General features: G+C 40.5%; 2 protein-coding genes across 6 annotated transcripts in view; one reads left to right on the top strand and one right to left on the bottom strand.

Annotated features, from left to right (window-relative positions):
• The window catches only part of nrg2a (neuregulin 2a), a 92751-nt gene extending 88236 nt beyond the window's left edge, over positions 1-4515 (top strand). For all 5 annotated transcript variants that reach the window (XM_071461573.1, XM_071461569.1, XM_071461571.1 and 2 more), the window contains one exon: positions 1167-4515. In XM_071461573.1, the coding sequence (XP_071317674.1) occupies positions 1167-1821 (655 nt within the window). In that variant the 3' untranslated portion in view covers positions 1822-4515. The remainder of the gene's footprint in view (positions 1-1166) is intronic.
• A 2302-nt stretch (positions 4516-6817) lies between these two features.
• slc22a6l (solute carrier family 22 member 6, like) lies at positions 6818-11045 on the bottom strand. The gene is made up of 10 exons (XM_071460455.1): positions 10537-11045; positions 10340-10443; positions 9973-10127; positions 9677-9845; positions 9471-9594; positions 9249-9364; positions 8935-9149; positions 8697-8805; positions 7498-7701; positions 6818-7334 (listed from the first exon to the last, which is right to left on the bottom strand). Exons 1-10 carry the CDS (start codon positions 10939-10941, stop codon positions 7247-7249), a joined length of 1689 nt encoding a protein of 562 aa, XP_071316556.1. The 5' UTR covers positions 10942-11045; the 3' UTR covers positions 6818-7246.
• Between the last annotated feature and the right edge of the window lie 3600 nt (positions 11046-14645).

Raw genomic sequence — 14645 nt, 5'->3', positions numbered from 1 at the left:
ACCATGTGTGTAGTTAGCAGTTCATTAAAAATTAATAAGGGGGATGAAGATTCAAGAGATTGCACCATAATATTACTCAGTAGCTAACAGTCTATTATGCAGTGATCAGTAACTGGTTAAGGTATGGAAGAGAACTGGGGGTAGTATAGTATGAATAGTAATCAGCATATACACTGACATGCTAAAAAAAGATATAGTGCCCAATGTGCTGCTAAAAAGTAGCAGATCAAATAATAGTCAGACTTAAAAAAGTCTGTTTTTACAAGTGTAAGTAAAGTAGAACACAGGGTTGGCTGGGTGATCTTGTTGGGCAGGTTGGTCCAGAGCCTAGGGGCCCTGAAAGAGACAGTTTAGCCGCTCCTGCTGCTCCTGCCTGAGGACCTTTGTTGTAAACTATTCGAGAAGCTAAGATAAAGCCAGGTGAAAAAAAAAGAAGTGGTTCAAATGTAATTCATAACATTAAAATTGGTTATTCAAATGAGGGTGTATAAGATTTTAGCACCAGTATTAATGGGCATAACAATAATAATTCATTTTTGCAAATTATCAGCATCAACCACTGTTATGTTTGTATATTAGAATGACACAAGAATGTTAACAAAGCCAGTGGATCTAGGATAGATCCCTGTGGGACTCCACAGGAAGCTGTTGCTAATGTTGAGAATACATTTCCATTATTGCCCTTCAGTTCTTTAGACAGAAAGAAAACCAGACTTGAACAGTACCATGGTACCAAATATAGTAACACACAATGACCAACTACAGTATATTAGATTCTCTAATGCAAAAACTTACTAAAAGTAAAACAAAGTTTTTCCAAGTAATTTCAATCTGGGGAAAAACTCCCTCAATACTATGAAAGAACTTAAAATCATGTAGTACTATCAACACTGTGTCTGAAAGTATGTCAGTGGTTAGGAAAGAGACCTATCTTACAGCAGTTCAACTCAAGTGAAAACCTAAGCTAAATCTATGTATGGAAAATGCTTCTTTTCCATGGAATATTTTTAAGTATCAGATTTTTAGTAACTTGGCACTGAAGGTGAAAGTTCATTCAGTCAACAGACCTATGAAACGTGCAAACTGTTTTTGTACATTCCCCTTCTACCTCTCTGTTCTTCGCTGTTCTCTACTTAATTATTTCGTCCCCTCTGTATTTATCACAGATACGTGTCAGCCCTGACGACACCAGCCCGCCTCTCGCCAGTGGATTTCCATTACTCATTGCCCCCGCAGGTGCCTACCTTCCAGATCACATCCCCTAATGCCAGCCATGCTATGTCTCTCCCTCCTGCTGTCCACAACCCCTACCCTCTGGAGGATGACCAGCCTCTGCTGCGCCGCTACCAGGTGCCCCTACACGATGCCCAATGCCAGGAGCCCTACCGGCAGCAGCGTCGTACCTACCTAAATGACAGCAGGGGAAGCCTGCCCTCCAGCCCCTACCGGCTGGCTGAGGATGAAGACTATGAGACCACCCAGGAGTATCTCTCCTCTCGGGAGCAACCAAAGAGAAGTGGGTCCAGTGGAACTGGCAGCCGACGCTGGCGGAGATCCAGACTGAACGGCCACGTGGCCCCACGTGGATATGAGGCATCTCGGGACTATGGGTCTCGAAGCTGCCTAACAGATAGTGAGTCAGAGGAGGACGGTGAGAGCACGCCCTTCCTCAGTATGCAGAACATGAATGCCGAGCCCCCCACCATCTACAGGCCGGTGGACAGTCGGACTTCTCACTCATCGGGGCGGCACAGTGGGCATGGGAACATGCATACAAGACTAACACACTCACGCTCCAAACCGGACAATACACCCCATTAAAGAGTGAAAATGAACCAACAAAAATCAATATAGTATAGACCTGCATCTATAAGAAATATTTTTATTTTATATAACTGACAGATATTCTAAACAAATGAAATATTTATTTTCATTTTAGCAAAAGTTGTCTACTAGTTAACAGCAAAGACTTTTTTATAGGGAAAACTCTATTTATATGTACATTTTGATTTACAGCATAAAAAGATGTGCCAGTTTTTTCACAACGTAAAAAATAGAGTAATATTGTGGTGCCTTTTGCTGTATGCCGATGCCAGAGGGCCAGTGGAGGTTTTTGTAGCCTTTCTTATATGGACGCCTCATTTTTTATACACATTTATGTTTTTTTTCCTCTCTGGTTTCCTGTTTTACTTTCTTTCAAAGTTGCATTCTTTGAGGACTCTAGCCCCACTGGAACATAACCCTTCCATATCACGCAATATAAACCACTTCAACATAAAGTGTATGTTTACATTAATATGATTTGCCTGTAGGGTTTATGATTTGGGAATTAATAGAACGCCTGATAAATACAATGTAAATCCTTTTTGCCCTCTGACTAATGTCTACCAAGAGAAAGAGCGAGGGAAAGAGAGAGAGAGAACGTGTGCGTGCGTGCGCGTGTGTGTGTGTGTGTGTGTGTGTGTGTGTGTGTGTGTGTGTGTGTGTGTGTGTGTGTGTGTGTGTGTGTGTGTGTGTGTAAATGCCTGTGTGTGTGTATGTGTGCGCGCATGTCAGTTTGCTTGCATGTATTTGTGATTGTTAGATGAATTTCATTGTTTGTTGTGGTAACATCAAATGTGTGGGTTACTGGTGTCTCGGCAGAGCTGACAGAAGAGAGTCTCAGAGGTTCACAGAATAGTGCTTTATCAGAACAGTGACCCCCAGTGTAGGTGGACAGGTAAGGCTGCTCTAGGGTTGTATGTTATGCAGGTCATTGCTTGATGTGTTTACAGCTATTCTGCCCCTTTCCCAGCCGGCCCCAGTTAAGTCCCTTTTATTTCTCAGCACGTTTTCTTCATGTTAGCCTGTTATGAGGCCAACAAACACTGAGCCGCTTGGCACAGGGTGACCCCTGCCATCAGAGGTGGTGGCAAAACAAAAAGATTGCATCTGTTTTCACTCAACTCCGACCCTAATCCCATGCCTCATTATCCTTCTGTGTCCATTCTGTTTTTGTGGCTCGTGTAAAAAGGCCACACAGTGTCTCAGGAGTTCCACATGCCCCACCCCCCGCCTTCACCTAAACCCCTGTTTTCACCCTCTTCCTCTACTTAAGGTCTACCTAAGACTAAGGTTCTCAGATGTTGAGGGCCTAAATGTTAACATACAGTCTACACCCGTTCCCTGAACACTCCCATACAGAGAGAAGGAAAGTCAAGTGGAAGCAGCTGAGTGGAGAAGAGAAGAGTACAGAACATACTAGACAATAGAAATGAAATAGCTGTGAAACTTTGGAGGATCATACAATGCAAAAATATGCAAACTTTCTATTTTGCTGTTTGATTACATCATTTTCTAAGAGGTGACTGTAGTGTGTTGTGTGTGAAAAAACTATGTGATGCCTATAGTGTAGAATGAAATAATGTGATATAAATGCATATTTACATGAGTTATTTTTTAAAGCCATTATGCAGCCATCTATCAAGTTGTCAGCCTTTCTTGTTCACTTACTCATGTCCATTGAATGATTGTGTCCATGAATGATTTCATCACTTGGTTTAGACCGCTCCACTTTACATGCGCACTTCCAAGTAATGTCAAATAGCATCCAAATAGTGTCTCCTCCAATAGTACTGTGTACTGCTTTGTCTTGTTGACAGATCTAGTCATTTCAAATTTAGTCCGTAAATGATAATACTTTTAAAAGTAAACAAAATCATTTAAGCCCTCTGTCCTCCACTGAAGGAAAAGTAAATATTTAAAATATAATTCAAGAAATGTCAAACCCATTACAAGTGAATCAGTGAGAGAGGACAGTTGATGATTTTCATCACTGTTGGTATGTTTCTACTCCTTGTTAAAAAAAGAAAAAACAACTGAATGCTGAATTATCACATGGTTATTGGTTAAATAACTCTTAAAAAGATTGATCTGCAATTCTATCTACTATATGGTAAATGCACAGTGGTATTGTTATAGAGAATGGTCCTTGGTCACACCTCACTTGCAGATATTTCAGAGTTTCTCACCTCTGGGTCTAATTTTGTATGTCTGAAAAATGCAAAAGACAGTGCTCCTTTAGTTTAAATGTGATACTCCCTTCACTTTGCCAGTCCTCTCACCCAGTTGAGATGCTACCAGGCACGTCCTGCCAGTCTTTTCAGTTTAATTTTATGACACCCCCCCCCCCCCCCCCCTCCACCCCCCCCACCCCCATCCCCATCCCCACCCCCATCCCCATCCCCACCCCCACCTGACCCCACCCTCGCTTGAAATGTTTGAACACCTCTCCTCTGCATGTCCTTGTGGTCAAGGTTAGATGGGTGCATGGTAAAAAAGCAGCAGACAATTCTTTTCCAGTCAGTGAAAGTGTATTTCATTTAACATTCAGCAATAAAAAAGAACCTTTCCCCATGTCATTCCTGAAATATGCTAGAAAAAAAGAAAAACAATGCGAGATTGTCATAGATTGTAAAATAAAATGAAAACTGAATCCACCTGTTCATATGAGAAAATAAATCTTTATTCATATCATTTTACGATGTAGTTATTTCTGTAGAAAGCTGTGCTCTGCATTTTGATTCATCATTTATCTGGGCTGAAGGTTGGACTCATCTGGCACAATGCAAACAATACACAGTGTGTCTCAGGAGTGCACACATAAAATCTGATTGTGAAATAGGATCTATTTAATATGGTAATCTGGGGTTTATAAAATATAACAAAGCTGTTTTAGATGGTAGTTCTGCTCTCAGGAGTGACAACTCATACAGTAAATGCCAGACACATAAAAACACATAAATCCTGCATGACAGCTTAACATTATAAAATTATATAACTGTTTTAAAAAGAAAACACATGAGGCTATACTCAAATTATAAAAAAAAAAATAATTGATTAAGTCTAGCATTTATTTTTATAATCAGTTTAAATCCTTATTGTTATTATTGTCCATCCTCAGATGACTGTAATAATGCAGATGGATTTTGTTACAACCACTTCTTATTAAAACCAAAGCATATTAAGTAAATATTTCAAAATTGCCCAATGCATAATGAAAAAAAGAAAACCTTGAATGCCAAATTGTCTATTGATTAAACTGATTATGTAAGACAGAGCTACACACTAATGCATGGGTTTGTCCAGCAGATTTTGAAAACATTATGAACTAGAATCTTTATAATGTACAGGTCAGGATGTCACATTACATTCTAGCTTATAGCTTTTCCCTTTTTATTGTTTACAGATATCCTAATGAGTTGAGTTGAGGTGATGCATTAGCCTCAGTGCACCACTAGATGGTGTCACAACATCAAGATTTATAAGTCATAAAATCAGAAGAGTTCACTCTGCAAATGTGACACAGAACAGCCTTTCTCATCACACTTATCATAGGAAGAATGATGTTCAAAGAAAAGTCTAATTCAGTAGCAAATCCAAACCACTCCTGGCCTCTCCCTTTTATACTCCACTATATCTTTCAGAAGTGAGAAAACATCTCATTCATTGCATCTTGCCCACATTTATTTACATAATGAATGCAGATGCAGGTGCCCTGCATGGTATGATTAAGCAGTGAACCTCCAATCACGGTCTGTGGCAGGTATAGAAATGTTGAACAGGCCCTGTAGATTCTGATTTTGTATCAATATGACAAGAGGAAAAGGTGTAAGTGACCTTGAAAAAGGGTTCATTGTTGGGTCACAGATGGCAGGAGCCTCAGTCACAAAGACTTTCAATAGAAACAGTTACTAAACTGACATCTACATTTAGATCTATGGGAAAGACATCAGTAATTAGGGTCTTATATAAATTGTGGTCATCAGCACACATTTGATGACCTTCATGTTCATGTATTAGTGCGATATGTAAGGAAAAACAGAGAAGCAAGTCTTCCTCAGGTGACTGAGAATGTAAATGCAGGAAGTGGTCAGACTTTGTATGGTTCGTTTACACACATTCTCTTGGAGGAAGGCTCACTGCAAATCAATACAAGTGATCTGAGTGATCACCTTTATCCTATCCTACGAAACATTTCTATCCTGATGGGAGTGGTCATGAGGGGTCACTGAATGGTTTGACGAGTATGAAAATGATGATGTGAATCATATGCTATGGCCTTCACAGTTACCAGCTCTCAACCCCACTGAACACCTATAGTAGATTTTGGATTGATGTGCCAGACAGCGATCTCCACCACCATCATCAACACACCAGATGCGGGACTATCTTTTAGAGATTGGTGTCTATTCCTCCAGTAGAGTAGAGTAGAGTACAGTTACAGACTTACAGGAGAATTTAAGCTGTTCTGGTGGCAGGTGGTGGTCCAACACCTTACTAAGACACTTTGTTTGTTTTTCCTTTAATTTTTCACCTGTTTGTACATGGATACTCATGATTTAGTTTGTGCATTAAAAGTCCTGCAGACATTAGCTAGACGGACTCCCAGACTCAAGTTTAATAAGTGAACATGAAGGGGCAGGTTAAAAAGTGTGTTTTCCTCAGAAAGAACATGATATGACAACAGGTAGGTTTACTCATTATTTATTTCAGAAGCAAATGATCAGGCCCAAACAGTGAATGACGGGGCAGACCAATTACCCTTTTTTTCTTAGCTGTTGCTGTTGTGTTTCTGTCTCCCATTGGGTGGTGCTGTTTTCTCTGCATTTACACTCAAATTCTTTATTTCTTGTTTATGACAGGTTCTTCATCCGACTTGTTTCAATTAATTTACCTGACAGTGACTCAGCTCATTTAAATTGGACGTTAATAACAAAACATGCTGTGTATCTGGGTTCAGTAGACCATAAGAGAATGAAGACACAGATGATATAAATGAATAGATGTTGATTTTAATGAAAATACATTTTTGTTCACAAATGCAGGGTTGTATATAAAGTAATACAAAGTTATAAAAACACCAGTAAAAGCATAGCATAGTCTTTAACCTGTAGAAGGATCAAATATAGAAATCATTTTTTTTACACACATATTTAAAATAAAAAATACACTTGATCCAAAATGACACTAAAGTCCTTAAAGCTACTTAATAACAAATAGACATAGGTCTGATTGTTTGCAGCTATTCATTTCACTGTATTGACCTCTCCAAAAATAACATTAAAACTCCATTTGTCCAGCAGTCATGAGGCACAATATACTCTTAATGGAAATCAAACAAATAAACAGGCCAGAGAAAAAGCAGTACCCACTCTACTTTCATTAACATGTCAGCGAAAACATCAGGAGTACAATACAGCTGCCCTCAGGCAGCCTGCTTCAGGAGGTTCGCCTGGGTGTCTTGCAAGATTATTGCTTCCTTTGGCGACATTTTGGAGTTTCTCCCAGATCCCCTGTGTTGAAAATAGAAAATGTAAATATGGATAATCTGCCATAAATAAGCCAGACCTAGAGTGAGTCCTCCTGTGTACTGTTACCAAAATGAATGTTTTGGTTTTAGGGCATGCAGAGATACATGAAAAGGAACACATGCTGTCTCCTGGAGCACAATCTTACCTCTCCTCCACATCTTGTATTGTGTCAGGAAGGGGTGAGCCAAGTGTTTCTGGAAGAAATACTGCAGCCACTCCACTGAGGATCGGTGCTCCTCCATAGATTACACCTGGCAGCCATGGTATGTAGTCCCCCGTGAGGAGCACCATAGGGGCCACCATGGCTCCTATACGAGCCATCATGGATACCCAGCCCATGCCATTCTGACTGAGAGAGAGAAAGTAGATTGTGGTGCATTAAAAAAGTGGAAGATGGATATTCAATCGATTCAATACATAAATCACACACATTAGGGTCAGGGGATTTAAAGTTACTGTTTATGCGAACAGTTGAATGGTTGAAGATGGTTTATTTGTTGGTGTCACGACTCAGCTCTGGAGTTTCCAGAGAATGGTATAATAAACAAAGACATGCGGTCAGCAGCCGTTCTGCTGGGAAGGAGTTTGTCAGTGAGCAGGGGACAGTAAACAATGAGCAGAGTGAGTCAAGTTAAACAAACATACGGTAACTGAGCATTGCAACAATACAGCAGTGATGTCAATCACAAAATGGATATCACTGCGCACAGTTTGTCAGGCCACGATGAGCTGTTGCTGATAGAGTCTAAGTAAAACCTTACTGAAACCATATTTTGACGATGTCCTCTGGCTGCTTTAAATAAAAATGCATAGTTATTAATAAATAAGCATAAGTGATGGAGCTGTCACTGAGCTGATAATGATCTGTTACTGTTTAGCGATCATGTCATATGGGGTAGAAGGTGATAGAAGTGTCCTGCTCGACACTGTTAATCTTTATCTGTTCTCCTGCTAATGTGTCTATAACCAGCATAAACACCACACAGCCCTTCTTTGCTGCAGCTTGCAGAGAGCTGTTGTTTTGGTGGATGATTTCTGTCTCAACACAAAAAATTGTACATAGTATGTCAAACAATAAATTGTGACTCTCCTGGAGTTGCAGTCCAATTGTTGACTTATTCAATATTCTGAATAAAACTTAATTACAACTAGCCAGACAGGCTCCAGACTTCTGTATTATTGCCCAGCAGTTACACCTGTATCTCAGACTTATATAGGTCCAGCAGAGAGACCCTCATCTGACTCATTCATAAATATAAGATGAGAGATGAGTTCAGGTTTCCTCAATAGAAGCAAGAAGAAATTGTTTCATGTGAACTAAATTTCCTCAACAAACTGACTTACCGAATGATGGTTGGGTACAGTTCTCCAGAGTAAAGGTAACAGCAGTTGAAGGACGCAGCAAGGCAACCTTTACCCACGACAGCCAGAGAGGTGCGTATAGTCTGTTTATCTGCACAGAGGTGGAATATACATCTGATCACTCTGTTGTTTCTGCAGTGAAATGTCACAGCAGTGTGGTATGGACACACTCAATGTGCAATGGACCAGCCTTTACATGTACACATGAGTTCTAACATACCATAAGGTACCAGTACGTTGATCAAAATAGTGATTCCAGCGACAATGAGAGCACCACACTGAGATGGACGCCGTCCAATAAAACTCATTGACACTGTTATGACAATTTTAGCAGGGATGTCCACAGCTCCGAAGATCACTTGGATCAAGTAGAAGTCCACCCCAAACTTTTGCAGATCCATAGCAAGGCCATAGTAAGCAAAGCTGGTTGATAACCTAAGCATAAAAGGAACATGCATGCTATGATTGTAATTTCATAGATGGTGCTTGAAAAATGCTATTGAGGTTTTTCTACAAAAAGAGCTGGAAACGTACCAGACAGCACTAAGGCAGACTGTCATTGTCCTCATTGTGGGTGTGCGGAACAGATCCAGGACAGAGTAGGAGCCCTGAGAACAGGACATCTCTTTCTTCATGGACTCCTGCAGCATCTATGCATAAAGAGCGAGTTCTCTCAATTCAAATGTGTTTGAAATACAATAATAAACAAGGATAGATGGTGCAATAACACACACAAAACACACCATGTTTGCTTACTTTAAGGTCTATTTTTTCTCCCTCTTCACGGCGTCCGTTAAATTTGGCCACACTTTTAAGGTTCTTGATGGCTTGCTCAGACTTATTACTCAGGACTAACCATCTTGAAGATTCATGAAACCACCTGTGCGAGATATGTGTTTATTAATCGGTAATTGTAGTTGTAGCACTGTAACATTTTTACAGTTCAACACTTAGCATCTCACCATGAAAAGAGGAAGAAGACATAGAAGGGCAACGACACAGCCAGGGTTAACCACCTCCAGTCCCGGATGAAGTACGCTATCATTGCCAGGATCAACTGTCCCACTGTGTAACAGTAACCTGTTACTGTCCCCACCACAGTCCGCACACGAGTGGGGATCCACTCCACAACTTGAAATGAAAGAATCACAGAGGGAGACATGATTTATAGAATTTAGTTTGATTAATGCCTGATTATCATCGCAGTATACTGGCCTGTCAACTTGATCACTTAAGGCAATCCAGCTAAATTACTTACTGAGAGAGAAGGTATTGAGTCCTAGGCCAGACAGAGCCATGCCACAAGCAAACCGGAACAGGCAGAAGAGGGGGAAGGAGGTGGAGAAAGCCGCACATGTTCCTGCCACTGCCATCAGCAGGTTAGAAATGAGCAGGAGGATGCGTCGACCATATCTTGGAGCCGGGGAGATTTGAAAAGAGTGAGGTCGGTGAGGCCAGATTACGGTATATAAAGTTATTTAACTGACTGAGTGACACATATATGAACAAGTCACAATTTTGAACAAGACTACATGTAGAACAGGCAGGTTTTCATATAGAAGATGAATAAAACGATGCAGCAGGAAAGTTACATCTACAGTTGGTTGTATGCAGTGAAACGTTACCTGTCTGAAAGACCTCCGAAGACAAGAGCTCCAACAAGCACACCACCCATGTAGACGGTTTGTCCCATTTGCTTCAGAGAACGCATATCACACACCAAATGCCACTGAGGAACAATTAGCACAAGTTAAAACACATGACAAGACAACTTATGAGAAAAAGATGAATGGAAAAAAAGAACTGGAAAATGCAGCTGTACATCAGATATGATTGTTGTACTCCTGTCAGTCATGTTATAGGACCATCCATCTGTGCATCCCTGCAGGTCAACATCCAGACCATCCTGCGTGTCCCCCAGCTCCCCTGAAGTGGAGGTCCCGTTCTTAGCCAGGAGGTGCCACTGTGGAGCTACGTAGCGCTGGCACCTCTGTGGCCTCCCTGTCTGGTCTAAGGGCACTGTGATCAGCAGCATTTCCTCTGGGCTCAGCTGGGACTGAGAGAGGTTTGCATGTGCGCTGCAGTGGTGAAAAGGTACTGCAGCCACAAAGTTCTGCAGCAGGTTATGACTGGCCATCATCAGGACAGGTATGCACAGGAGGGTCACATGCAGGATCTGGAAGCGTCCTGTGCTGCCCACCTGCTCTAGGAGGTCACCAAATGCCATAGTTTTGTACAGAAGCTCTCCAGATGGTGACTTAATGTTAATGGCTCTAGATCCTGATGTTGGTAGGTTCCTTTAAAATATTTAAATGAAATATATATATATATATATATATATATATATATATATATATATATATATATGTTGCTCTGGCACCTGTGAAAATATTGAAGAAAACAGCAGTTGATAACTAAATCTTAGTATGTTTGTGTTACTGTGTGTATTCAAAGGTGTTAATGATGTACTTACCTACTGAATTAGTCTTCTCTTGTTACATGAAATATGTAAAAAATCCAATAAAAATTCTGGCTCACCAAGTGTAGCACCTTCATTAAAACAACAGAGACATGATATTCAAAAAAAATCCTGGCAAAGTGTTCCAGAGAGGGTCCTTTAAAAAATAAGCCAAAAAAATCAAAAAGAAGTAAAAGTTGTCTTGTTGCTTCAGCGTGTTAAAGTGTGTAATCACCTCTCAAATTCCAACGGCTTTTCTGCACTTTGGATTATTAGAAGTGCAGTGTAACCTCTTGAGGTATTAGCAGCTCATTCACTGAACACTGAGGTAGAATGCTGAGTCCTTGCTGTGCAGGAACAATGTTTGGTTGAAGTGTTACAGGGCGAGTATGCTCCAGCATCAAGAGTGGGCATATAACTGTGCTCAGCTCTTTTCCCTCTTTGCTCTGAGACTCACTCCCTGCCCTTTATTGGTTACTTAATCAGAAGGACACAGGGTGATAGAATGTCTGTGTGTGTGTGTGTGTGTGTGTGTGTGTGTGTGTGTGTGTGTAACTAAGCTCATGTGCATAGCAGTGCATGCACATGTGAGATCAACCAAATTAATTTAGTTTTTATTATTGTTTCCATGTCAGTTTCTCTCATGGTTTCCTGTAATTGTTTCATTGTTGATTTGTTCAAAAATCATCATGGGTCAGTTTACTGGGTTACAGGTAAACAAGTTGAGGCCAATTAGAGAAAGAAAAACAATAAGTAAGTGTTTGACATAAATTGCAAAATGTGCTGACAAATATTCAACTGTTCAAATGCACTTCAACACCATGACCTTTTCTCATCCTCACCTCAGGTTATACAACAGAATTTGGAGTCAATAAGTGACAGTGTGAAATGACTTTTCACTCAGCAACCACTGAAGGTGTCTGACAGTCACGTTATGTTGACAGAGCAGTGGGAACTACAGCACTGCTCCCCAGAATGTGTATTTCAATTTGATAATTTGTGTTTCACAGTTGTATCATGTTTGCAGAATACATGAAGCTAAAAAGCATTTTTTGCCTGGTTTTGTGTCCTGATGATTGGTTTTGAGGAATGCGTGCGCTTGTGTAATGATCAGCATGAGATGTCAGGCTGAATGAAGCTGCAGGTGCACCAAAGCAAAACAATAAACTTTCAGTTTTTTCAGCTGTGAGAGACTCTGATCGGGGGAAAGATGTGTCCTTTTAAATTCCTTTTCTTTCAGGGTATTTTCAGGTTTGAGCCCTAAAGGCACAGGTATCTGACAGAGTATATGAAAAACTTTAGAGAAATAAAAACAGATATCAACAAAGTCCCACACAATTGCCATGGGAGCTCTGGGCTTTTAGAGAAATGTGGACAACAAAGATACAGTAAAGTGGAGGGTGAGGGTAGAAACAGACACAAATGTTAAACGAGCCAAATGGGCTGCAGTGTGAAACCAGATCAGTTTTACATCTGGCCTTGATGTTTTACACAAAAGGAGATGTTCTTACGAACATAAGAGAACGTAAGGACCTGGGTGACATTTGCACATTCTGGATTTGAATTAGTCACTGAAAACAAGAGAACACAAAGTACACACAAAGTAAATGACGTAATGGGATCTGTGCGGTATCAAGGCACCCATTCCTGCAGTGCTTTAAGTGTGAGTGAGTGTTAGGAAATCTGCTCTGGCATGTACAAAAACCAGCACAGAGAAATCATATTGGTTTGATGTGACACCATTCACCACTGTCACTCGTTCTGTTCTCTTTGGTCAGTGGGTCTGAGCGCACAGAAATGTGCACGACTCATGTCATCAAAGAGGAAGATTTAGGGTGGCGTCATGTTGTACTAGCATGGCTTTATGGCTGAAGAAGCCGCCAGCTTCTGGCACACAAATACAAAAAGATGAAATATTTGAAATTTCATGTTACAATCTTTAGCCAACATTTAACTAATTGACTTCACATTACACTTTACAGCATAGTTCACAGAGTAACGAACGCCAGGCTGGAATGCAGTGTTAAACTGCCCTCGCTGCTTTCAAGCCTGCCACACCTCTAACCACTCACAACAGTGAGAGCCACATTCACAAAACATCCTCAGGATAAAAAACTATTGACTTGCGGAGTTCAATAGAGAAAAAAATGTAAAGGGCATATCGTTCCTAATTCACAAAGCATTTTAGCTGCTAATTGTAGCTCCTAAGTCCAAGGGACGTTAGCATTAGTTAGTCCAGAAGACTCCTGAGTCACTAAGACCTGGGTTGGTATGTGTAAAGCCACTAAGAGTGAAATGGTGGTTCTAAAGCTGGAATTATGCTTCTCCCGGCCACATGTTGTTAAATGTGCACAGAGTCACTCAGATATGTTTGCTTGGCGTTTAGACCTACAGTTACCCATAACACCCCTCTCTGTGTATGTTGTCACAGTGATATTTACATGTATCTTTGAAGAAACATAATTCCATCTTGATGGCTGCATCACAATTCAAAGAAGGAAACAGATTACTGATTAATATCTTTTTTTTTTTTTTTTTTGAGTAAAACTTGCTCTCAGTACCATTGTCAATAGCTCTTAAAAAATCATTAGCGATGAACCCAGGCAGCCTTATCACCACAGTGGGACCTGAGCCCATGCCTGGAGTAATCATTGGGAGTTTAGAACATTTTTAAGGGGTGAAGTGCATTAGCCTCACAAACATGGGCTCAGTTTAACAACTCACCTTCAACCCTTAACATACCTAAGATTTTTATGGTAATGGATGACAATATCTCCTTCATCAAGACACACGTGAAGTGAAAAACTTGTTTAGGGTGAAGTAAACCAATGTATGTCTCCTTAACTATATATCAGCTTTTAAGGGGCTGAAACTGTGAGAGATTCTTTCAAGAAACCATTTATAGGCTCACAAAGATTCTGCATCATAGGGATGTGCCATTTAAACAATTCAAAGTGATGGTTTCTTTTACCTCTGCGCTTATCTATAGCTGCTAGATGTCTGATGCGGGTTTGGACTTTAAACTTGTTAAGCTCAGTGACAGGCCCTGAAGAAGAGGAGTTATCTTACAATTTATAACACCACTAAACTCTTAGTTTAACGCTGCAATCACATTGACAGCAGTGACACATTACATGCTCCTTGCTCTGTTAATAGTTACAAACAAATACAAGTGAACACATAACACTTTGACCTTTTGTCTCACCGCAAAGCCAAGAAAAATATCAAAAAGTCTGATCAGGGGTAGCAGTGCAGGGGCAAAGGTCTGAGTCCCATACCAAGAATTGTTTTAGATTCTTACAAATTCGCAATCATTTACTTTAATACAGGTTTTATTTGATGAAGCAGACTGTTAGTTCAGGCAGTGCACTAAAGTTGCACTCATACTGGCTGATTTCAAGGATCCTGGAGGGGGCTCTCCCTCCAGAATCCTCTTTGCTGCTTGGATTATTTGAGGGTTCCTTCAAAGAGCA

This window comes from Trachinotus anak, unplaced genomic scaffold, assembly GCF_046630095.1.
Source record: "Trachinotus anak isolate AG129_WGS33_773 ecotype Australia unplaced genomic scaffold, CSIRO_AGI_Tana_v1 ptg000024l, whole genome shotgun sequence".
NCBI classification, from domain to species: Eukaryota; Metazoa; Chordata; class Actinopteri; order Carangiformes; family Carangidae; genus Trachinotus; species Trachinotus anak.
The sequence above is the reverse complement of the archived record's forward strand: the minus strand, read 5'-3'. Positions and strand labels throughout refer to the sequence as shown.